A 26,034-nucleotide genomic window follows, 5' to 3' on the forward strand; every position below is an offset into this window, starting at 1 on the left:
GAGGAAACGACACTTCTCTCATTCTTCCCCCACTTGCCTCTGTCAAGTGGTCCTCATAACCTATGTACCACATAGAATAGGCGTGTCCCTCCCCCGCCCCCCAAACAATGCCTCTTCCTCTACAGGGGAAGGAAACTCAGAGGAATTACAAGGGATTACTAAACTGTAATAAATAGCTTTATTTCTCCAGACTGGGAACAATCATATTTAGGCGAGTGTTGTTCTACTCAGTCGTTTAGCAAAGGATGCTGTGTGATAGGGAGGGGTGAGAAAGCTCCTGATCTAATGAGTCATTGCTCAGTGACGATCGGTCTCCAGATAGGACGAACCCTTTTCCTCAGCAGCTTGGTTTGCAGAGAAAAGCAACATGGATACATACTAGATGTGTGGTCAGTGCGTGACTGTAATCTCAGCACGCTGTAGAGAGGAAGTTTAAGGCTAGCCTGGTTTACATAGTGAGTCGCAAGCTAGCCTAGGCTACATAGCAAGACCTCGTCTTAAAATCCAAGACAAACGAAGAATAAAACACCATGCATGAAGCAGCAGTTAACTAAGCACAAAACTATCCTATGGAGAGCAGAGGTCGTCTTCTGGGATAAATGTGTCTGGTCTTATTTATTGAATCCTTTATTTTTTAAATTATTTTTACATACATTTGAAATGATGTAAGGAAGAAAGGAGACCAAAGAATAATGGCATCTGTCTATTCCCTCCCTCGTTTTAGAAATAAAAATCACCGTATTTCCCCCAATTATATTCTCCTTCCTTTCCCGAGGAGGTAACACCCAGCCTGGTGTATCTTTAATTTTCAGCTTTTTAGATGGCAGTGCACCCTGTTCTAATGGTTGGTTGAGATTTTGGTGGACATGTCGAAGTGGACTTGCCTAAGGAAGAGAGACTGGGAGTAGAGGAGCTGTTCATTTTGTTTCCTTCAGTAGATTTTCATTTGTGAAAGCCCTTTGCTAGGTGCTGTTTGAGATGAGTTATCAAGTATGCATGGGGTCCTCTCTCATTGACCGTTGGTGTCTAGAAGGGGATTAAAGGCCTGTGTACAAAGTGACTGTAATTCAGAGTGTGAATAGCAATGATTATAAATTGGTGAATTGGTGGTTGAGGAGGTAGAGATGCTGAGCACAGGAAAGGCTTAATCGATGCACTGTGCCTTAGGGTTTACCTGGTAGTCTCTCTAGGGTACTATGTCAGAAACACTACTCACCTCAGTAGTTTATCCACAACAGAAACCGATTCCCTCCCTCTCACCCCCACGGTATTTGAGGCCCAGAAGGTAAAAAAAAAGGGGGGGGGTTTGCAGGCTCCTTCCTGGCTCTTCGGGTAATCATCTTTGTCCTATGATCTCATGCTGCAGAGAGCGATCGCCAAAGTCTTTCTTTTATACTCGACATGAATCTCATTGAGGGGGGCTGTGCATTTCCAATCCCCAATCACCTCCCAAAGGCCCCTATTCTAGCTCTGTCACACTGAGGGTTGGGTTTTAACTTAGGAATGGGGGGCTTATTTTTCTTAAGTAGATACTTACTCCTCGACAGTTTTACACATGCATATGATAAAGTTTTGCTCACCACCTGCTAAACCTCTAAGAAGTCCCTTCCTGTTTTTGTAAAGTATATGCGTGTGTCGAGTACACGCACCTCTGTGTCCTCTCTAGTTAGCTTTTAGTGTCAGCTCAACACAGCTTGCAGTCACCTGAGAAGGAAGTCTCAGTTGAGCAGCTGCCCAGATCAGATTGGCCACGGGCCTCTCTGTGGAGGCTTGTCTTGATGTTTCATTGATGTAGGATTGCCTTGCCCACTGTGGGTGGCATCCATCCCTACTCAGGCAGTCCTGGGTTCTGGGTAAGAAAGCCAGCTAAGCAAGTGAGTAGTGTTCCGTTGTTTCTGCTTCCAGTTTCTGTTCTGGCTTCCCTCAGTAGTAGGCCATGACCCGAAAGACAGCATAAACCCTTCCCTCCACTGAGTTGCTTTTGGTTGTTATTGTGTCACAGCAATGGCAAGAAAACCAGAACAGTGAGGCTGGGAACTCTCCCTAACAATTAAAACTGTTCCTCAGCAGAACTTCAGCACCTCTTGTCAAAGCCGCCTCTTGAGCATCCTGATACCCTTCAGTGCTGCACACTTGCATTCGCAGGACTGAACATACACTTCAGCACTCCCCCGATAAGACACTGAAAATAATTAGTGTTATTAAATCCTGACCCTCGAGTACCTATCTTTTTAGTATTCTGGGTGGTGAAGTAAGAGACTCACACAAAGCATTTCTCCCGCCCGCGCTGTCTGATAGCCGTCTTCAGGTAAAGCATTTTACCGTCATTTGAATTGCAAGCCAGACTAGCAGCTTTTCGAATGAAACATAACATTTATTTGAAGTAATGATTGGCAAACCGTGATTGTTCACAGTTGAGCATTTATCACACACTCTATTCCAAAGGGATGAAACAAGTAAGAAATAAGCCTGTCACTTCAATTAAAGAAACAAACAAAACAGAAAGACACCTCCCGGATTAGCCATCACACTGAAGCTCGACCTTTTAAATGAAAGTTAATTTTTGGGGGGAACTTGGCGCCTGTCACATTGTGCTTGGTAGCTTCTCGGGATTTTTCAGTTAAGAGCTCATGTAATATTAATGATTACGATGGTTTGATATTGTGTAATAAAATGTGCCAACGTTTTTAAGATTTGCAAAACCAGCGTTTTCCCAGTTGGCCCAATCTATGATGTTACAAAATCTTGCATGGCTAAACGATCCCGTTAAAGCATGAGCAGGCCAGGGGGTAGCTCTCTGGTAGAGCGCCAGCCCATTTAGTATGCATAGTGCCTTGGGTTAATTCTCCAGCACAAAACAGAACAAAACCCATAAAACAGATCATTGGATTTTACAGGACCAGAGCACAGAAAGTTAATTGGTACACATTAAAGTCTGCGCTGGAATTTACCTTTAAGAAATTGCTATTCGTCAGGGCTTGGTGAGGGGTAGGAGAATGGCTGCACTTAGTTTAAAAGGGTCCTCTGTTTCTGAGGTTACAGCTCTTCAAGACTGCATGTACCTCAGCAGGACAGTGAGAGCTTGGTTCTGTGTTCAGTTCCCAGCACTGACAGAGCCAGAAACGTATCTCCGCAGGTTGAGTGTGGGAGGGAGGTCAATGGGAGCAAACTACAGGGGTGAACGAGTTGACGAGCTTAAAGCTACCTTGTAGGTAAGCATTCTTTAACTGGTATGGCCTGAAACAGCGAATTAGCACACAGGTGAGCTGTTGGCAACATACTAGTTTTGGGAAATGAAGAGGGAATTGTGGTGGCTCAGGAGAATTAACGAGAAAGAAATTCAAAGTTTAACCCAGGCCTCGTGGCGCACACCTCTAGTCCCAGCACTCAGGAGGCAGAGGCAGGCAGATCTCTGAGTTAGAGGCCAGCTAGGTCTACAGAGTGAGTTCCAGGACAACCAGGGCTACACGGAGAAACCCTGTCTCAAAAACCAAAGCAAGCAAACACACCAAAAAGCAAGAACAAACAAACAGACAAGAAAAAAAAAAAAAGAAATTGAAATGCTCGGTGTAAGGCCATGGGTTGACGTGTCTAAGATTAGGAAAAAAAGGCCTCCTGATGTCTGGTCCAGGGCCCATCTCACTTAACAGATACCGTAGGAATTGTGTGTATTTCAGTTGTTCAAGGTCACCTAGCTGGTGAGTGACCAAGAGTTGTCTTGCTTCTCTAAGGAATGAGCACCAAGGAGCTCAGGCGAGCCCCACATCGGAGAGGGCTTAAATAATGGACCTCAAAAGTCTGGGAAACAGGAACCAAGCAAACCCAAACACAGTAGACAGGAAGGAATAATTGAAACCAGTGCGGCAGAGGGGCCCGAAAGACAACACCAGGACTCACTGAGACAAGGAGTTGGTCCTTGAAAAGACAAGCTAGACTGACAGAACTTTAGCTGGGTTAACCCAAAGACAGAGGGAGACGATCCCCATTAGCAATCTTAATCCCAGCAGGCTTCTAACAGTGTCTGCTTCAAGGAGCAGGGGAGATTGTCTGGGAAATGAACCTTTATGTGTGGATCTTAGTGAGAACGTTTGGTGGGCACTAAACAGAGTTTTTCCTGGAATAGTGAGTTTAGAAGAAGCTATCCGGACCATGAAAATGATAGCCAGTCCTATTTGGGTAGGGGGGAGAGAAATATAAGCACATTTGAAAATACATGTGAATGTGTGAAACCAAAAGCTCAGGCGCTAGCAGAGAAGTACAGCCCGGCTAGAAATGCTGGCAGGGCGCTAAGCATCCTGTGGTTTGGAAGGTATTTCTCGCATGTTGCTGGTTTTGAGGTTCGCAACCTACAGGAAGTGGGCATGGCCACGTCAGCAATCTGGATATTGAAGTTCTGAGAGACAGTCATGACCAGAAGAGGTCTCTAATAGCCTTGGTACAGAGGAGTTATCTGGCTCCAGGGATGCCAGGAAAGGAAGAAAAGGACAGTGAAGGACACCAAAGATTTGAAGCGATGGCAGCCATAACGGAGAGTCAGTGAACGGGCTGTTCTTTGATGTTTGCTTCAAATGCTAGGGGAGGCAGGAGGGAAGAGACCCATGAACTTCCCTTCTGACTCTCCGCGTGGGCTAACTTTCCACAAGGGTTCCACACTGAGGGTTCCGTGAGTGTGTTAATGATAAGAGCGTCACTGTTCATTTGCTTAGTGGGGGTTATGTGAGGCCAGCTCACGCAATTCTACATCTGTGCATCATAAAGTCCTTGCATATTTAAATCTGAGACACTCAGCTGAAATTAGGTGTTTTCCCGCTCCGGTCTTTACTCCACAGATACTGGGTAAAGTATCCCCATGATGAGTGAAGGAACTAATATTAGCTGTAAGATTGAGAAGAGACTCTTTGTTCCGAGACGTTCCGTAGGATGCAGTTTGGATCGCTCTGGAGCACAAAGAAACTTCAAGGACAATCCTAACCTTACAGCTTAGTGGAGCTGCACCGCATGGGCTTCCAGACCTCTGCTCTCCCAGACTGCACTGTTACTCCACTTGGGTAACTCTGCCAGAGTGGAAGTCTGGGTGAAGAAGATGCTGTGAGCTAGGCCAGAGAGATGAACGGCTTAGTGAGCATTAAGGAGCTCTGTCTGAAGTGGACCCTCTAAGGAGATGGTCACTCCGATGAAGTTTAGAAAAAACAGTGTTTCCCTCACCACCCCACCCCCAAATAAATAAAACAGTTGGGAAGCCTCTGGAAGGAAACGGAATTTTGGTGATGTTATGGATACAAAATGAAATAAGGAATGTGTGTCTCTTCATCTTCAACCCTAGTAGGCTTTCAGAACTTTGGTAAGAGCCACGCCGATGTTTATCATGAATTGTAATGTGTCTTTTCAACTCAGCCATTAGGCTTAGAGTTCCATAGTTCTCCAAGTCATTTGAACATGGAGATTCGAATGACTAGTTTTGTTTTAGGGGTGGGTTTGAGACAGGTGTCTTGCTGTGTAGTCCTAACTGTCCTGCATTTCCTATGTAGCCTGGGTGCTGGTCTCAGCCCCACACCAACAGTCCTTTTTCTTCAGCCTAAGTTCTGGAATTATAGGTCTTTACCACCATGCCTGATTGACTGGTTGTTTTAGATTTTTGTGGGTTTCTCCTTTGTTTTTCTGTATGAAAATTTGGGGTGTCTATCTGCAGGTTCAGTGTAGAGGTGGCCGTGACTATGCCATGGAGCAGTAGTGTCCGTCTTCTAAGTACAGATCCCGCACAGGATCTAGAACTTTCAGACGAGTCCCAAGCAAGCCATAGTCTATGTTGTCAGCAGGGTAACTTTTGTAGCAGTCAAGCAAGCAAGCATGTACAGCTGCTTTCGGCCTCTATACCAGCTGCCAACAGGGCGGAGTTTCTGGCTTTTTTCCCAGAGTGTTTCAGGTTGAACCAGAAGCCAAACTTTCTGGGGCTGGGACACAGTCACAGTGTAGAGACTGTTTTGAGGAGAGAGAGAGAGGTGTGGAGTGGAGAAGCCGCTGAGGCCTGCCCCCTCACCCACTTAGTTCCCTTTCCATCTTCATCTGGTCCCCTGTCCCCCAGTCATCTTGCCACCTAAGATAAGGAGCTCTCTGAGCCCTGAAGCAACTGCACAAGGGTGAGGTTTGGAGGATGAAGGTTGTGTGTGGGGGTGAGGGGAGAACCTATAGAACCTGTTTTCTCAATTCAGCCCTTGGGTGTGCCTGGGTTGTGTTGATTTGATTTGGTTTCCCCCCTCCTTTCCCAAGTGCCATCTCCCTTAAGTCTTGGTCTATGAGTTGAAGTTTCTAGTGGGAAGGGACTTTTTCTAGGGTTGTGGTAGGGGTGCGGTTCACCTGGCCTGGGGTGTTTCCCTTCTCCTGTGTTGGAATGGGCCCGTGGATATTATGAGTTTAACCCAAATGATCTAGAGACATCAGGACTCTAGACACAGAGCGGTCTCACTATTGTAGTTCTAGAGTGACTCAAAAATATCTACCTTGCTAACATTCTTCATGCCCCGAACAGGGAGGTTTTCAAGAGCAAGCAAGTGGTGTGTACCTTTTCTTTCATGAAGATGTCACCAGCTTGGTCTCTCTCACAGCTGCCGTTCTGGGTACATGGCATGGCAAAGGGTAACCAGGAATAACCCATATGGTTTTCACACAACTTTTGCCCACCTACACTCTGCAGTTGCTTACAAAAGATGAAGTTAGAGCTGAACATGGTGGCGGCGATGTTAGCCCACAGCGTGGCTGTTATCCGCCCTCATTCTTCTCCATTTACTCTCGTCTGTCGGCTTCCACATGCTGGCAAAAGAGGTTCAGACGTGTGTAGGTTTCTATGTATTGACAAGTCGAAGAGCAAACAAAGCAAGTTGTTCTTGAGTTCTAGCTTTGGTTAGCCTCTGTATATAATCTTATCCCAATGGATGCCTTAAGCTGTGACAGAGGAGTTAGAATAATGTCGAAAATAATTACGCACCAGCCATAATTGACAAAATCTAAGTGCCCTTAGGTTTTGGTTTCGAGGTTAGTCTCTAGCTCGGTGTGTAAGTAAATTTCAACATGAACATTCTCTCTGGTACAGAAATCCAGATGACCAGCCTTAGCGACACCATGCTTCCTATCCTTATGTGCAGCTTGCTGAGAACCTTTCTCACGGGGCATGAACAGTTTGTGTGCCACGAACAGCAGGGCATTAGGTCCTGAAATGGTGACTTTTTTCACTGTCTCTGATGCAGGTGGATTCTTAGAATCGGCACCTGAGTGGGAACTGGGCTTTGAATCTCACTGCTATGGAAGTTTTCTACCTAAATCCTGATGGAGCACACCATTTGGGTTTTAACATTGGTCTCCTGTGGCATTCGATATTGTGCTCTCTGAGGATAAGGAGAAGCAGAAACCCCCATCTGTGGTTCTGTTTTCACGTGACATAGGCGCCGCATGCTGTCGGAATCTTCTTTTTCAGATCAAATATTTCACCTCTTGCATTTGGAGTTTCTCTGTGACGGGTTTCTCGGCCTGTCGCAGCCTCTTTATTAGAACGTACTGCTGGAGGACAGGCCAGGCTTGGTGTGCGTCTTACGAGGGTGCACGAAAGCTCCAGACAAGCAGCCGGAGGGCTAGCTCATCCAGATGCGAAGCCGGAACCCCCCAGATCTCATGTTTTCTTTCTTTGTTCCAGAAGCAAAGGTGGATAATGAACCGAGCTGCTCTCCAGCAGCACAGGAACTGTTGACAAGACTGGGATTTTTACTGGGAGAGGGGATCCCAAGTGCCACACACATAACCATCGAAGACAAAAATGAAGCCATGGTAATGCCGGAGAGAGAGGCTGCATTTCCTACATGCTTAGCTTGCACCCTACAAGTGTGTGTGGGAGGAGGGGCCTCACTTTGTTTTTGGGTCAGATGAGCTCTGGGCACTCGTGTTTTGAAATCTATTACAACAGTTTCTCTGGGTCTCTGCAGGGGATGGTGGTGGAAGTATAATTAAGGCCAAACAGAAGGAATCCGAATTTAAGAAAATGTCCATGTTAACCTTACAGCCATGGCCCAGGGTATCCCAACTACGTGGCTGGAAGTCATCTTATAATAAAGCTACTTCTGTCTGGAGAGCACTGTTCCTCTCAATAGACTGCTTTGGTCTAAGGTTTTCTGTGCTCTCTCAGCTGCTGGGATTTGGGGGTTGAGGGGGAGGGATCAGTGGGACGAAGAGAATATTGCTAGGAGATGAGGTAGATAGAAAATGGGAGAGAATCAAATGTTTCATCCTTCAGGGAGGCATGCTCTGTCTCAGGAGCTCCCGCCACCTCTGAGTATGCAAGTAGCAGTGTGAGGGTTAGAACTTCGGCCTCCCTTCGCCCAGGGGGTCTCTGTGAGGAAGCATGGCTGGGGAGGCATTGACTGAGAGCGCAGTGGCCACCAGTCTCCTTTCCTGAACACACAGCTCATAAATCTTCAGGAATAGAATCAGGCTGCCGTGCTTGGGAAACATTATAGAAACACGGTCCCCAGGTTTCCCGCACAGAGGTCAAATAACCCATTTGTCTTCTGCAGACTTTAAATGAAAGGAAGTCTGCCTGTTGGCCATCTCTGTTTTATGAATTTGTGTTCCCACTGAAGTATTGCTAAGACTGCCCTTCTGGTGAAACCTCCTCAAAGGAGGCAGCCAGAACAAAGACCACGTTTCCTTTAGCATTTGGAAAACCGTGTCTGTCCCTATTTAGCCACAGAAGTTAAAAACTGTCTCCATTTGCCTTGTGTTTAAGTTTCATCATTTTAGCGTCCAAAACAAAAACATGTGTCGAATCGCACCGTGTAAGCCATGTTAACTCCTCCCTCCCTTCCTTCCCCTTGCAGTGCACAGCCCTGAGTCAAGGCATCAGTCCTTGCTCCACACTGACAAGCAGCACCGCCTCTCCCAGCACCGATAGCCCCTGCTCAACCTTGAATAGCTGTGTCAGCAAGACGGCAGCCAACAAAAGCCCCTGTGAGACCATTAGCAGCCCTAGTTCCACCCTGGAGAGCAAGGACAGTGGAATTATAGGTAAGAAGTGCACTGCCTGGTAATGCAATGGCTCGATACTCGTCAGCCGGAGCACACATAGTCACCTCATGAGAGGGGTTCCTTGTGGTCCGTGAAGGTCAAACTACAGACCCCTCCCTGCTCATTGCTGGCAGCTCGGGGCTGCGTGCAGCCAAGAGAATGAATTTCAGCTCCTGTATTCCTCGATGTTTATTTTATATCACTGGGCTTATATGTTTTTATTTCTTTGGGGTTTTTTTTTTTTTCTTTTAAAAAGAAAACAAAAACACCCTATCAGGTCGGTCCTGTGAAGTTACAAAAACCCTCCCACCTTTCTGGTCAGTTCATTCCTTGGCATCAGGCCCCCTTAGGGCACCATAGAGGGTAATGAAATGGTTGCATATGAAGCGGTTTTCACAGCCAAATCTCAAGGTTGCTTTTCCCCCTGGTGACCTATAGGGCCTGTGTTCTCTGATGCTTATAATGGGATCAAGTCACTGTTTTGAGGCCAGGGTTTTTTGAGAAAGCCTTCCCGGGCCTCATGGTAGATACCGTCCTGCTGAGTTGAGGGTAAGAAGCCTGAATTCTAACGGGCTTGAGCAACATTGAATTAACTCCTTCACACACTTCCTTGTGTGATATCAGAAGCCGGTGACTCTAAGGGTATCTGTGTCCATGTATGTGATCCTGAAAGGATTGCTCGTGTGATCCTGAAGGGACTGAGCAGTGATGTAGCTCGCCTGTTCTCCTCCAGCCTAGGCGTGCAGATGGGTGGGACCCCAAGCCATCACTCAAGCCTTCTGCTCTGCGGTGGTGCTGATATCACAGTGGGTCTCCTCTGAAGAGCTCCCGGCTTTCCCTTTGCTGAGCTATGCTCACAACGGTCCTTGAGGAATCGTTGTGCATCATCTTTCATCGGCTCCCCATCCATGTCAATATGTAGTCAAAAAGAGCTCTGGGCCCCAGTCACTTAAGCTTTCACCCATGCATAATTTAAAAGCCAAACCATGAGTTTATCCAGGTCAGACTTTGAGGATGCACCCACCCCACACCCAAGAGAGTACTGAGGTCGGGCCGTGGGCTCGCTGTAGAGCTCTGCATATGTTGGGAAGGACTCAGCTTAAGCCAGGAGGCATCTTCCACTGATCTCAGTGGGACTGGATTCTTATGGACCTGTTTTATGTTGCACTCGTTGCAGCATCAAACTGTAGTTTGCATATAATATTCACTCATTTAAACTATCGGTTAACTCCTAGTATGTTCAAAATCAAGCACCTGTCCTTACAAGCTGTCACCATCGCCACAAGTGACATTCCACCAGTTTGAAATCATCCTGTTTTTTCCCCCCACGTTCACCAGGTTGTGCCTGTTCGTCCAGCAGCCTGCTTCTCTCTGTGGTTGAACTGGTTTGGGGAATTTCGTATGAATGGAGGATTTACCACAAATCCCTTTTATGTATTTATTTCTTTTCCAGCGCCAAGGCCTTTCCCTGAGCTGATCCAGCCAGTAGGCATTCTCATCTACTGCACTTCTTGTGCTTTATGAATTCATTTCAGCAAGGTCTCCCTGCATCACTGCTTTCCTTGTGCTCCGTTTCTGCGCTCTCCTCCGCAGACGCCTTTGATGCGAATTCAGTGGTAGCCACACAACTTCCTTAGCTCTTGAAATGCCCTGTCCTTCTGAGGATTTAGTCTCCCTTGAAGGATTTGGCTACCTGTTTGGAACAGACTTCTCATCTTTACTGTTATAGTTCTAGACTTGGCATTGCTTGGGTCTTGATTTTAAAGGTGCCATCCAAGCTGGAAGTCAGACGTTTACGATCGTGTTAGTAACAGAGCCGCCCGTCCATCATTGTCTCTTCTCTCACTCAGGTTCAGTGCTGAGATTTTAGAACTGACCTGTTTTGCAATGTGAGGTATCAGACCAGGGCTCTGTGCATGTGGACTAAGTGAAACACAACTGAGTTACATCCCCATCCCCTACTAGCATTTATACAAAAGAGCAAAGGCGCTCACTTAGCTTTCTGCCCTGCTAGTGAGAGAGCACGCTGCCAGGAGGCTGTCAACTAACACTTGATTTAATGTAATCTCCCCCAGTCTCTGCTGATCAGGCTCTGTATCGTATGCTCTCGTGGCACTACGGTAGTTTCCGTCAGTGTTCTTGTTTAATTTTGGCTCTGTGTGGGTGGGGGCCATGTTTTTTCCAACTCTGGGATACTAAGGTGCTACTCTGCAATGGCACCGAACAAAGCAGGGAACTTCTGGTTGGTTTGTAAAGAACTACTCAGGATTCCTATTTGGAGTAGGCTGGTTAACACTGTTAATATCAGGTGTCTTAAGCTCTTAGGACCATTTATGTCATCCATAGTGAGTGGCCCTTTGCCCCTTGGTCACTATGTTCCCTTAACTTGACTAAGCACGAAGAGCTGAAAATATTGACCTGAAAGTGGGAAAGTGGGGGTGGGGGGTTTAGCAGTCTCTCGTGGGAGCTGGGAAACCCCAGCTCCTGGGAACCTGACTTGCACTGCATAGGTCAAGGCCCTTGGTAGATGAGAGAAGCGCTGTGCTGGTGACGCGTGCCCCTGTTCTCTCTCCTCTGTGACCTGTGGCACTAAAGTCTGTTGCCAAGGTGTGGTAGGGAGGAGAAGGAGAAGCAGCAAGAGTTTCCTCTCCAGGCCGACTTGAGCTGCAGGTGTCCGCTGAGGCAGGAGTGGCAGGGCTGGAGGGGAGGAGCAGTCTCCTCCTGCAGTCCGTGCAGGCTGTACTGGTTCTCAAGCCTGGGCTGACAGGAACGGGTGCTGTGTGATTGCGTGCGACGTATTTTCTGTGCTCTGAAGAACTTGACGAGTTTATGAGCTGTAGCTTGCGGTCCCAGCGCTTGGGGGAATCACAGGTATCTAAGAAAGTAAAAGACTCAAGAAGCCCTCGATCTCAGTGGGTGGAATCAAAGGTAAACCACCCTAGCTTCCCACTTCGGGAGCCCTGCTATCTCCTTTGTAGAATGTGTTGGCGAGGATCCACGTTCCAAATTATCTACTGCCTGGAGGGGGTGGGGGGGGCTGTTTTCCTTTAACTCTCCATTTCAAGTAGGGGTAGCCTTTCGAACCACGGCCAGCAGCCAGCATTGGATGGCAAAGGCTGTGTGGCAAGACACAGGCCTCCTCGGTATTGTGTGCTTGGGGGCATCGAGAGGCTCAAAGTACTGTTCTGAGCACAGTTTGGACAGGGCAGTAGGGGACATTTCAAAAAGCGCCAACCTGTCCTTAAATTCCTCAGCCACCTCTTACTACTTAGGCTGATTTCCAGCATGATCCTGTTTAACCTAAATCGCATGGCCCAGCAGATGCAGGGAGAGGGAGCTTGTGCTACCACATGCCCGGGCAGCTTCCTCAGATACCACAGGTAACCCGTCTGCATTGGGTTTCCATAGTTTAGCAAGGGGCCAGTAACTGTTAGAACACAGTGGGCCCCCTTCCAGTTCTTGCTCTGGGGGACCAGGGCTTAATGAACTTCTCTGCCCCCTCCCAACTTTGTCATGTGATCCAGAAGGAAGCCCGGCTTTATCCTATTTCAAGAGGTTCAGGTTCTCCCAACATTAAAGTCTTTAGAAGTGCAGTGATTCTGTCATGTAGAAGCACTGGCTAGGCGGCTGGGATTAACTGTGTCCTCTGAGTGTATTTATTTATTTTAAAGAAAAGTTTTTCTGGCACCTACCCTTTACTTACTGAAAGCGTTGGCCTTACCTCCAGGTAAGATGTTAGTGTCTGTTTTTCAAATTTGCAGCCTGAAAACCCGCTAAATGTGAACCCCAGATGTACCAGTCACAGTAAAAACAACTCGTAGTCACTTGCTGTGAAAGAAAAGCTTTTACAGAGAGACAGGCTTCCAAGGTGTTTCCTCTGTGCCTGAGAAAACTGTTTTCTTACTGACACTCCTTTAAGTTGCTTCCAATAGTTAGAAATGGAATTGTAATCTGTGCTAATCCCAGTTTAGGGGGAAAAGCTGATATATACATTTGAATAATAAAGTTATTATATAGAATATATTATATATATAAATAAAGTAATATATATATATAAACTAATCTGACCTTCAGAATATTTCTAGAAATACTGTGTTTTAAGGCATGTTCTGAATTATATCTGTTTAACTTTTATATCCAGATGGTGATAGATATTTTAAATGTGTATACTTACTTCCAGAAAAATAGGTGTTTTTCACTTAGGAAGGTTCATCGAGGAGAAGAAATACAAGTTAATCTTGGCCTGTCTACCAGAATTTCATTCATATAAATATGTAGTGGCGGATTGTGCATCCACTTTGGCTCCTGGCCGGTTCGATGCACTGCGCCCACCTACTTTGATATGCCTTGACTGCTCAATGGCTCTGTACTTCTAAACACCCGCCCCACCCCCACGGCTAGCACGCACTTCCCCTCCAGTAATCCTGAGTTAACATCTTTTAAAATCTATATTTCATCTCTGCTACCCCAGACCCAATCGGGAGAATGGCCCCTAGGGCCACTTTCCCAGAATCTCACATATTGGTGGGCCTTTAAGTCTGCTTTTCTTGCTCCCCCATCAGGGCAATTCTCTTCTCCTTAGTACCCTTAAAGTCCCGCCTCCATCTCCCTGCCCAGCCATTGGCTGTATGGCAGTTCTTTATTACCAATCAAAGCCAGCTGGGGGCAGGGGCCCTCCGAGTCTGAAAGAAGGGCTTTTAGGAGCCAAATTAAGACAAAGCATTAGAACCAATTCTCAACACAAATAGATACATGTGTGTATGTGCATGTGTGTGAATGTGTGTGTGTGTGTTTGATGTGCCTGTGGATATGTGTGCTACACTATTCGTGTGCAGTCAGAAGACACCCTAATGGAGTCACTTTCCCGCTTCTGTCTTTATGGGGTACCAGGGATCAACCTTAGGCTGCCAGGTTTGTGTAGCAGGTGAGCTGTCCCACTTGCCCCAAGATTTAAAAAACAAACAAAACCACACCCCACCACACTGTAAAGATTCTTCAAGCAGAAGGATTTCAAGGTAGTCTAACCATTAGACACTCTGGCTGAGGGTGGGGGAGAGGTGAAAGCCTTTCCCTTCCATTCCCTTCTTCACTGCTTACTTTGGCCTGCCCAGGTTCTCGATTGCTCGAGTATTTTACAGCAGCTGCACCTGTTGCTTTTGAGAGATGTGTTGGGGAAAGTCCAGGAAGACTGGAGGGCTCTGTGCCATGGCCCTGTTCCCCAACTCTTCATGTCTCTCCCAGATGATGTGTCAGCTCTGTGCATGCCCCATCCTCCCCCTCACCCCCTCCTCCAATCTGGACCACAGGGGTCTGCAGCCTCCAAGGCAGTGCAGGTGTGGGTGGTGAATGCCAAGCTCAGCTCGCTGTCTGTTTCTCTCCCTTCGCTTTCCTGGGGTGCTGATATTTGTCCCCCTTCCCCTCGCTCACTTAGAAATGGGGAGCAAATGTAAGCTTTGATGGGAACACCTTCATGGAAATATTTCTCTTGCGAGAATGGCTCATGCTAAGCTGTGGGGCCCTTGGGCCATACCTCCGTGCCACCTGGTGGGATGTGCTAACATTTGCTTCCATGAACAGTTGCTTAGAACATGAGAAGTCATCATGGACTGCCTTTTATCTTCTGTTGACTCTATCTGCCCCCTCCTAGCCTTGTGAAATGAAAGTGATTCTGGAGGTGGCCCTTAGTCTCTTCATTTCTGTGACTGTGTCTCCAGGGAGGTGATCAGATGTGGTAATTGGATTGTACTTTCTTTTCATTTAAAACTTGTAAGTCCCACCCTTTTGATTTTATACTAATGCTGCCCTGCTGCCACCTGTATCCCCCCCACCCCCTGCCTCCCGCTCCAAAATTAGAATGCTTTGAAATGGATTTGGTAATAACTATTTAGAATGTTTCAAATCTGGGTTAATAGTCATTTTGCTACATTGCCTGCAATTTAAAAATCATCGTTAATTATAGAAGCCTTTTAAAGTCTCCCGGGTAAAGAAGGGAAGTTTCTCTTTACATTTATGATTTGGTAACATAGTAAATGTGGGGAGAAATCCTTGGTGGTTCCAGCCAGCAGCATCTGCACTGACTGCATTCGCTCTGGGTGTTTGGGTTTTTCAGGCTGTTCTGTGGCTACTGGCAAGCATGTATGGGCACCTGCTGTGTGCCAGGAACATGCTTGTTCAGTATTAGGACAATAAAAAGTAAGGCACAGTGTCTATTTTCAAAGCTGTCTACCTATGGGACTATGAAGTCATTAGTCCTAACACTGTCTGACTGGACAACTCCCATGAAAGGTGCTGGCTCTAGGTGCGTAATAACTCAGACCACCGTTTGCCAAGAGCCCTTTTCCAAGGAGCATGGAGCTCTGGGGCATCACTTGAGTGTGCTCAAAGCTCCATGGTGGATGTAGCCAGTGTATAGATTTTCCAAAGCACCGTGTAGAAAAAGTCACATCCAGGTCTCAGACTTTTTTTCCCGGAGACTTTCATTACCAGGCCAGATCCAATTGTGGCAGTGTTCTCGTTGAGAGAGGCGGGTCCAGTCCTCTCCCTCCCACACTGCCCTGCCTGCCGCCATTCCTTCAGGTGTTTCCACAATTGAAAGGCCTGATGAATATACCTGAGAACTGCAGCCGGGTCCCTGGCCCTGCTGCATGTTGTGGCAAAGCATACCTTGCGCAATGCGGGTGAGTACTGAGCCGGAGATCTGGTACAGAGACCTGGCTGTCACAATCCAGTACACAGGGTTCCCAGCACAACACCCAAAGGGCAGGGTTAGCCAGAAGTGCCAGGTTGCCATTCTGGGACTGTGCAGGAGGAGAGGCCAGACAGTCCTTGGAGCTGAAGGTTTCCAGGGCCCCATCTGGGCATTCCCTCTGGCAGGAGGGGTTGCTTGCATTCTTCCCAGGTAACCTTCTCCTTGCTGAACTAATAGACACTAGGAGCTGGGAGCAGGTGAGCCAGGAACTACTGCCGTGTGTGTGTGTGTGTGTGTGTGTGTGTGTGTGTGTGTGTGTGTGTGTGTGTGTGTGTGTTTTGCTAGCGTGTAGTGAGGTTGGCCTGGGGTTGGGGATTCGAAAGATACACAGTTCCGTATACCTGGCCAGAAAGACGATGCCATGAAGAATTGAGCTGCGCAGAGTCTGCCTTTGTGCTCTGGGAATCTCTCCTGAGCAAACTGTTGGTATGAGGTGTGAATCCAAAGGAGAGGACTGAGACCTTTTGTCTGTCCGGGGACCTAGAGAACTGCTACAGGGCTGCTTTGACTCGGAACTGCCATGACTCTCAGCCTCAGAGTTCCTTTGCTGCACTGAAGTGTAATTTCAGAAGTGGTCAGTGACTTTCCTTTGGTCATGGCAAGGAAGGCTCTAAAAAGGCTGGATGTCCCCCCCCCCCTTTTTTTTTAGCCTATTTCTTCCTTTCTTCCACTTCCGTGAGCAGCCATTATTTTTCTTTCATCTTTGATTTTTTAATCCATCGCTGTGATGTTTTAACTTCGAAGCTCTTCCCTGCACCCACTGAACAAATGTTTGAATGCTGCTTTCTTTGTCTTCGGTTGTCCGGGAAGGGGAAAGAACTGTTGTGCTGATCATTGAAGAGGCACTTTGACTGTGACCTCCTATTTAGATGTTTCCAACTCCAGGGAAGGGTGGGGTTCTCTGTAGCTCTTGACTGTGAGAATGACTGACAACCTAGGCAGCGCTGGGAGAAAATTGTAGTTTCTGTTTTTCCCTCATTTAAAAATGCATATTTTGGGGTGTGTGCTTCCTAGTAAACGAACTAGAGTAGTGTATGCACATATTTTATTGTGCATTGGGGTACATGTCCCAGGGTTTCTGGAACTAGTGTGGCAGGAGCAGAACAGCATTCTGAGGCGTGTGACGCTTTGGGCGTTGCGGGGCTTTCCTGTCAGTGAGGATGGTGTGAGGAGTGAGTGAGTTAAGATATGACAAGGGCTTAGACCAGAGCCTGGCACACCGTAAGCCCTGTTACGCCGGGCGTGTCAACCACTGCAGTAGGCACGTTATTTCTTAAGGATACTCATTACTTAATTGCTCCCGAGGGGATAAGCGGCGCTCATTCATAGATGTGTGGTTAACCAGGAGTTTCCTTTGAGGGTATGAATCAGACGAAGGAGAGGAGACCAGAGAGAAGATGGAAGTCAGGATCACGCAGTTTTCCTTGCTTTCCCAGGAGCGGTCAGGAAGTGATGTCGCGTCCCCAGTGGAGCACAGTTGCATGAGGTGATACCTGTAAGATGGACACGCGTCCCATGCTGTGCACCTGGAGAATCCACAATGCTGGTTCTCAAAGGGTGTGGAGCCCAGGTTGGATCCCCAAGCATTTGTGTTTAGGATCCTGTTCTAGATGTGTGTCCAGGATGTGTATACACACTTCCTCTGTACCCGTCTTTCCTCTGTAGCTCAAAGAGGATCCCGCTGCTGTGTGCTGCCGAAGCTTGGCCACCAGGCTAGGCATGAATTCGCATTGTAATCTGCCTAAGTTTCTTAATGCCCTTGTAACCCCACAGTGTCATTTAGTCCTAGTGAGATACTTGGCTCTGGACCTACACTTTTCCCCCCTGATTCCATTTTAAGTATACTTCCAACATAGAAGCTGAGCTAAAGCCAAGAATGGCTGAAGAAAAGCAGAGGAGAGAGCAGTTTTTGTCTACCTTTACTCACTACATTATTTGGTGACTGAGCGGATAACCCGATGACAGCAAACCCTCCTGCAGCCACAGCCACCTATGCAGCCCCTCCTACGTCCTGAGCTCGGGCGAGCCAGGGAGGTCTTGCAAATGCATTGCTTACACAGAGGAGCGAGCTGATGTTGGACATGCCACTATCTGTCCAGATCTGTCCCTGCCTTTGCAGAGTGGGGTGGGCTCTGGCCTGGGCACCTCTTCCTGGATGTCACGAGGATCCTCTTTGTCAGTGTGTGCTTTTGTATCTCAGGAAGGTATTCTGGGAGAATGTGTGAATGAGCAGATGGATAAGTGTGCATTGACTACAGAGGAAGAGAGACCACTGTTTCCGGGGGTACAGGATTTTCCAAAGTGCATACAGTTGAGAGCAGAGGGTATGTCAAGTCTGTCGTGAGCGTCACCTGGCTCTGTTTACCTCCCATTGTGGGGCACAGTCTAACCTGACAGCTTGATAGAATGTGGGCTGGTGTGCTGTGTCCATGGTGGAAGAGCGGTTCAGACACGGTGGGTGATGAAGACTGGCGTCTCTGCCAGCTGCCGGACGGAAATGGTAGGATCGTGAGTGCTTAGACGATTTCAGACTATCTTTCCAGTGGTGGTGGTGTCAAACCATATTTAGAAATATTTTTAAAAATTTGTTTTTATTTTGAATTTGTATATATCTGTGTACATGTCACATATGTGCCGGTGTCCACAGAGGCCAGAAGGCATCAGATCCTTGGAAGGTGGGAATGACAGGGAGTTATGAACCTCTTGATGGGGGTGTGGCAATGTCTCTCACCTCAGGTCCTCAGCACCAAATGCTCTTAACTACTGAGCCATCTCTCCAAACCATACTGTAGAGAGTTTTGGTTTTTTAAAGATGTGTTTATTTATTATATGTAAGTACACTGTAGCTGTCTTCAGGCACACCAGAAGAGGGCGTCAGATCTCATTATAGATGGTTGTGAGCCACCATATGGTCGCTGGGAATTGAACTCAGGACCTCTGGGAGAGCAGTCAGTGCTCTTAACCACTGAGCCATCTCTCCAGCCCAGAGATTTTTTTTTTAAGTCTTCATATTTAAGATATTGCCCTAGGTGTGTATGGCTGTGTATGCCCACATATTCTTCAAAGTGACCATGCTAAGAATCTACAAAGGAGTTTATGCTGCTGTTGGCCTGGCATCTTTTGCAGCAGTAAACTATTTATTATGAGAGCCTGCTTTCTCTCTCTTTAGAAGACTGTACCTGTCCTATGAGGTGTGCTTTTAGTGTGCAAGGAAAATGGAATCACTGGCCTTTCTTTGCCCCTCTGGTTTGCCTCAGGGACTTAGTGATAGCTGAGCTGAGCCAAGAGTCCACTGCCTGTAGTTGTGCAGTACAGCAATGCCATTGGGCGTCAAGGGTCTCCGGACACCAGCTCTCCGTGCCCTGTTGAGTGTGGCCAGTGGGCTGCCTTTCCTCATTACAGTCTCCTGCTGCCAGCTCCCAACCCTTTCTAGCCTCCCTTTCAAGTGGCTAGCTCAGGCTAAGGGTGTAGCTCAGCAGTAGAATACTTCCCTAAGAGGTACAGGGCCCTGCATATGACACCCAGTACCACAAAATAAAAAGCAAGAAAAGTTGCACTCTCTGTCCGCCACCTTCTCTCATCCACTTTTCTTTCTCTCACCGCCAGGGCTTGAGGGTTTCCACCCATCACATCCTGGAGGCCACGTAGAACCTTGTCCCTGTCTGAGAATTAAGCCTTCAGCCCATACTGTCACCAAGGAACCCAGACCTGGCTCGTCCAGATGTCCCCAGCTGCTTCTTAGAACCCCGAGGCTGCAAGTGTGTTGTGCTGTCACTTGTAATAAGAAGTGGGGTGGTCTCGGTCCCTCTTCCTCCTCTTAGGGTGGTAGTTGGAACTGAGATATTTATTGAAGAGCACGTGGTACTGAGGGAGAGCAAATGTAGAAAAGTGTTGATCACCCTGAGATGTGTTGTTTTGTTTGTTTGTTTTTGTTTTTGTTTTTTTAAGGACGGGTGCCACCAATACAATAGCCAAGACAGGGAAACCGAGCACATCACCACCTCCCACCCCACCACCACCACCCCCTCCTGTCTGGACATCCCATTCCCCTTTTATTTCACCATCATTTTGATGTTGGAGCAGCCTTGAAAACTTACTGGCTCAGGAAAAGCACTCAGAATCCCAAATACTGGATTTGCAACAATTTGTTTTATGGGGCTGATTGTATTTTTATGCTTTTAACTTATGAACAGAGTTACTATTAATAATGAATTCCCATAAATAAACAATAAACTCATTAATAAGTTAAACCGTTCCCGTAAAAGCATTAGCCATCTCTGGCGATCTCCAGCGAGTGTCAGCAGCACTTCCACAACGGGCGGAGTCATCACGCGTGTTCTGCTTACACGTGAACTGGAGGCTGGCTTGATTCCAGAAAGATGGGAGCATGGCGTGTTGCTGCTAGCACACGCATGCGGGAGTGTTGGAATAATAATCTTGACTTCCCACAAGTTGAAACAGACCCCACTCATACTGGCTTTCTTTTTTGGATAGGCTTGAGGCCAAGGGTCCTGAGCAGGTAGCAGTGAGGTCAGTGGGGTATAGCATCGGCCACAAGTGAAATTGAAATGTTAATTGCTCATGCATGCATGCATGCATGCATGCATGCATGCATGCATTCATTCAGCAAATATTAATTGAGCATTTACAGTGCCCACCCTACCATACCACACTATCCAGAAATGGAGGTCCACTTGAGGTAGGTACACTACAAAGGTTCCCACATGTAGAGAGGGCTTACGTATAGGAAGAAACCAGAAACCAGTGTTTCTGCAGCAGCAAGGACAGTCATAGAATCGTGGTCAGGTGTCCCATGGCGACAGCAAGGAAGTGGTTTGTCTGCTAAACCTTTAAGGACATTTCAAAACTTAAGCCATTCAGCCCTTTTGGTCCCGGAGCTGAGACTCTCTAGACTTAATTACCAGTTGCTGACACCGTGTTCCCCGCAGGCAGCTGGGTCTGAGTGCACTCTGGCGAACTCGCTCCCATTTGCCCGGATCCCGTTCAGAGGCCCGAGCTGCTGGGATCCAAGCAGAGCATTAGTGGGCATGGTTCCCATCCTCAAGGACACAGGCCAGCATTAGGTCAACAGTTGGGGCCGTCCGAGTGGCCAGGTGACCTGTGGTTACAGGGCATTGAGTACTGAAAATTAGGGGCGTCTACCTGTAGCTGCTGCGTAGCGTGAGTACTGGGCTTCACTCCCCCCATACCCCTCTGTGCTTTTGCCTAGATGTTTTTAGGTTGGTTTTTCCCTTCCTCTGCTATTTCCCCAACCCCCATTCCCAGCTCTGGTTTGCTTTCTTAAAAGTTAAATTTTAATTCTAAAACCAGAGCAGACCTTCCCGTACCGGTCCTTCCCCTGAACTGGTCACACCAAGTTTTCATCTGCCTGTTACAAAACCAGACCAGTTGATCTCTCTGCACCTTGCTGAACCTGCCTTACGGTTGCTCATTTCAAGGATCCGGTTCTTGGACTTTAAATTGCATCTTTGTTTCTCTGTCCTGCATCTTCTCCGCCTTAGCTCTTTGTTACCCGTGTTTCTCCCCAGCAAATGTTTGGCGGGATTGGGTATTTAAAGATTCAGAGGAATTTAATGAGATATGAGCAAATTCATCTTGGTTAAAGGGAAGATTCATTATCTCCACATTATATAGATTTACTGTTAAATCTCAGATATTTTGTCAGCTTTTTCATTATCTTCCTATCAGGTTTTTTCCCTTTCCTGTAGAGTGATTTAGCAGTTTATTTCCCCTGATAAGCAACATTCTTTTAATTTGCCAAGATACATTGTATGAAATATACTTTGATAAAAATCTGTACAGACCAGAAAACTTTCCATTGGTCCTGGGAGGGAGAGGTGTGTGTGTGTGTGTGTGTGTGTGTGTGTGCGTGTGTGTGTGTGTGAACTCTCAGCACGTCCAGCTCTACCTAGCCTCCTTCAAAGTATTTTCAAAGTATTTTGATCTCTCATTTCAGCCACAATTACCAGTTCATCGGAAAATGATGACCGGAGTGGCTCCAGTCTGGAATGGAATAGAGATGGAAGCCTGAGGTTAGGGGTTCAGAAGGGAGTGCTTCATGACCGAAGGGCTGATAACTGTTCCCCAGTGGCAGAAGAGGAGACTACTGGGTCGGCGGAGAGCGTACTGCCCAAGGCGGAATCCTCAGCTGGAGATGGTCCGGTCCCTTATTCTCAGAGCTCAGGCTCGCTAATAATGCCACGGCCCAACTCAGTTGCAGGTAAGGCCATGCCTCTCCTGAAGCCTCAGGTCCTGGGTTCCGTTTCTTTACCCAGAAAATTAATCGAGACACGAGCCAGCAGTGTGATCTTTTCCATGGGCCTCAGTGTACTCATTGTAAGCATACACGGTCTGTTAGTGGTCCTTTTACTCTGTATTGCTTTAAATCTGGAATGTTGGCTCTTTGTAGACACGGGGAAAAAAGTTCATTACTCTGTAACCCTGCCCTTAGTGTTTCTTTTAAGCGTGTATGAATTACGACTCCTTATTATATCTTGACATAACAGGCATTATTTAAAGTGAAGTTGATAACCAGATCAAAGGATTTCTAATTAAACTTTGAAACTTTGTTTTTTATAGTTGAAGCTCACCACAGCTGGGAGGTCGAATGCTTCTGTAAAATTTAGCTGTAAGGGAGCTCACAGATGAAACTGTGTGCGGTAGTGGTAGCGAGAGCAAGCTGTGACAGCTAGATATAGGGCCAAGCACACACACGCGCACACACATGCATGCGCACACACACATGCACACTCACATACACACACACATACACACACACATGGAGACATGGCTGAGAGTTGGATGGGCCCGTGGTCCATCTTCAAACACGGGATATGGAAAGGGGGGCAGTGTGCAGCTCCACTCTTGTGCAGTTTGAAGGTCTTTCCTTTCTGTGTTCCTGCTCTCAGGCTGAATTCTGAAGAGGTACTTGTTCAGGTAATTCTTTATAACCAGCATAGTGCTTAAAAAATGGCCCCCTCACTACTGTGCTGGCTTTTTGTACATCAAAAGATCCTTCAGTAATTTATGCTGCTCCTTCGATATGTGTTAGGTCATTCTGCCTGTTGTTGGGTGTTTTTTATGATGGAATTCTGAAGCAGCTGGTAAATAAATGGCCTTAATGGAAAAGTTGTGAGGCACAACTCTAATTCACTTTCAAAGGAAGCAAAGTGGCCTTGTTCCAGAAGAGGGATTTGGCCTGTCTGTCAGGGAGGAGTAGTGGAGAGCATTATGGGTACAGATTGATGATTCTTCCAAAAGCTCCCCGTCTCCACCCCACGCCCTTCCCACCCCCCCCCCCCACCCTTCCACCCCCACCACTGACTTAACATAATATGTGGTACTCAAAATGTTTTAGGCTGTAGTTACCTAGTTATGGTGACTGGGTCACTTGTAGGGTAACCAATCTTTTTTTAAAATTCGGAAACTTACTTTTTAGCATGTTGACAGTACTCAGTTGGTGGGTGAAGTGTCTTGCCAGAAGCTCTTTGTGTGTGCAAAGCGACAGAGGGTGTGAGCTGATGTTTTCAGAGACTGTTTGGATCGAGGAACAAAGCCGTCCGGTTTCTGCTGTGCTCACCTGATATTGCCCTGCGTGTGCCTCAAGCTAGACCTCCTTAGGAACCGTGGCATTTGCCTCTGAGTTGGAGCAGACTCTGAGGCCTAATGGCTTTGCTCTTGGATTGCACTGCAAACCAAATGCAGACGTAGGCAGCTGTCCTACCTTGTGCTTCTGTTAACAAGCAAAGAGTCTGGTAGATTCTTTACTGCCCACCTTCCTGCCACCAAAACTGAGGGAACAGCACCATGTGTCAAGGTTGTGGAAAGAAATACTGTCCAGTTGTGTGAGCTGTACTCAGCATTGTGTATCCTGCAGCTATGAGGCCGGCTGCAGACATTTAGTATTAAAATCAAATGTGACGGGCCATGGAATGAAATCTTGTCAAAGTGCTTGCATGTAAGCCCAGAGCTCCACTCGGTAGGAAGGAGTGAGAGCTGGCGCTTGGCCTCTGTGATAGCTGTCCACATGGGACCTGGATCTGTGGTGAAGGGACAGAGGCAGTCTGTAAGATCACCTCCTGAAGAGAAGTGTAGAGAACAAGAAGTTTTCTTCTTTTTTGTTTTGTTTTGTTTTGTTTTAAATCAAAGAAAGACTAAAACCAAATAGACTAGGATTAGGGATGGTGAAGGTGTTTTTCAGAGTTGGATTAATTTGAAGTGTTGCCTGTTATATCAAAAGGAAATATGGGCACTTTTTCTTCACTAAAAATTAATCCTCAAAACATTTAAAATTGCATCTTGGCTAGTCTAGAAGTTGGCCAGTAGGTTTTACTTTATTGAAAAAATTTGTGTGTGTGTGTGTATGTGTGTGTTGGTATTATGCCTGCATGTAATTCTATGCACCATGTGTATATGCCTAGTATCCATGGAGGCCATAAAGGGCTTTGAGATGCCTTGGAACTGGAGTTACAGACAGTTGTGAGCTGCCATGTGGGAGCTGGGAATTGAACCTAGATCTCTGGAAGAGCAGCCAGCGTTATTCACCACTGAGCCATCTCTCTAGCTCATGGGATTTTTCTGTTTTTGACCATTTGTCTAATCTTTTGAAACAATTTCTGAGTGGATCAGAGACCACTGTGTGGAGTTCTCTAGAAAAGCAACAAACGCAGTAACCACCTGAGTTCCAGTCTTCTTGAAATACGAAATGGCGATTGCCCAGGACTTATTGGCACGTACCTTTGGTATGTTAACAAACAACTTAGGGCATCATCTCATGTTACTCTTTACCTTGATTAGGAGAAAACTCTCCCTCAAGCACTTTCCTATGGCGTGATGAGCTCCTTATGCAGAAGTAAAGCACAGGGTGGGCTCCTATGTGCCTGTGTGCATAGCCTAGACACAAAGATGGTAGCAGTGGGTTTTCACTGTGTGAAATTATTTAACCTCTAATTTCTCTTGGTCCAGAATGTTTTTGTTTTTGGGTTTTGTTTTTTTTTTTTTTGTTTGTTTGTTTGTTTTTTTTTTGCATTTTAGATGTTTATTGTGTAGACTAACGTGAGCCTGGGAGACTCTGTGGAAGGGTCCATCATGGCTTCATCGTTTGGAGGGGAGTGCCTGAACTTGTGGCTGAGCAGCTGAGACCTCACTGTTCCTCATCTCAGGTGTCTTGGTGGCTTCAAAAATGTCCCCAAGAAGGAGAGCTCGCTGCAGCCAGTGCTTCCTGCCGTACTGAAGCTTTTGACTCATCTTAACCATGTTTGCATCTCGTTTGAAAAAGAATCTCGCCCTGTAGCCCTGGTCTAACAGCATTTCACGATCCTTGCCTCGGCCGCCCGAGTGCTGGGATTCATGGCTGTGCTCCATGCCAGCTCTTGGCTATGGTCGGAGTGTGGAATCAGCCTGCCCTGCTGAGGACTTTGGTATAGACACTGGTGCTGGAAATCTGAAAACAGAGACACTTGAAGTGTCCCCATCTCCGACATCCATGTCACGCACACAGGGCTCTCCCGACCCAACCAGTGCTTTGATTACAATGTCTTTCATAGTCATTTTTTTTAAAGTCTTTTCAGTTGTCACAAAGTTACAAAGTGAATGTCACGCTCTAAGGGATCAGGGAAAGGGGAGACAGAAGCCTTTTGAAACTCCGTGTGTCTTTGTACTCCTTAGAACCAAAGTCCTGGCTCTCAAGTGAGCTCTGGACTATGGCTGCCATGGTGCCTTCTGCTGGAGCCCCAAAGGAGCTGGGATCCCAGGCCTCGGGCTTGAACCTAGGATTGGGTTTCAAGTTGTGTTTCTGTAGGAAGCCTGGAGGGCTGGGGGTGGCCTTGTAGTCGCTGCTGGAAGTTTCCCTCTGTGTGCGATCTGTAGAGAAGCTTGAGGATTAACCTGCCAGTCTGAAACTTCTGCCTGAGGCTGTCACTCCGTTTGTCCTCTTGATTACCCCCCCACCCCAGTCTCCATCACCTGAGCACTAGGGTCACCGGCAGACACTTCGTGCCAGCTCTGCTGAATCTTTCACATGTGGGAGATGTACATAGTCTCTGACCATGAGCAGAGCGCTCACTTAAATCTGCACAGCGTGTAATTAGGCAGTGGATATGCACAGGTAAGATGCAGTTGCTTGCTGCCTGGGAGGGACAGTTGGTAGAACACTTGCTTGGCTGGTTTTGGGGGATATGCAGGGGGCACTGGTCAAGCCAGAGGCTCTCCTCAACTTT

At 47.1% G+C, this 26,034-nt stretch overlaps 1 protein-coding gene across 6 annotated transcripts in view; it reads left to right on the plus strand.

The window, feature by feature from the left end:
* Tanc1 (tetratricopeptide repeat, ankyrin repeat and coiled-coil containing 1) overlaps positions 1 to 26,034 on the plus strand; it is a 236,546-nt gene that overhangs the window by 152,176 nt on the left and 58,336 nt on the right. For 2 of the 6 annotated variants that reach the window (XM_087651651.1, NM_001002854.2), the window contains 3 exon segments: positions 7,685 to 7,815; positions 8,862 to 9,048; positions 21,774 to 22,037. In XM_087651651.1, the coding sequence (XP_087507777.1) occupies positions 7,685 to 7,815; positions 8,862 to 9,048; positions 21,774 to 22,037 (582 nt within the window). 6 annotated transcript variants of the gene reach the window in all.

Source organism: Rattus norvegicus, chromosome 3 (genome assembly GCF_021556685.1).
Source record: "Rattus norvegicus strain SHRSP/BbbUtx chromosome 3, alternate assembly SHRSP_T2T, whole genome shotgun sequence".
Lineage (NCBI taxonomy): Eukaryota > Metazoa > Chordata > Mammalia > Rodentia > Muridae > Rattus > Rattus norvegicus.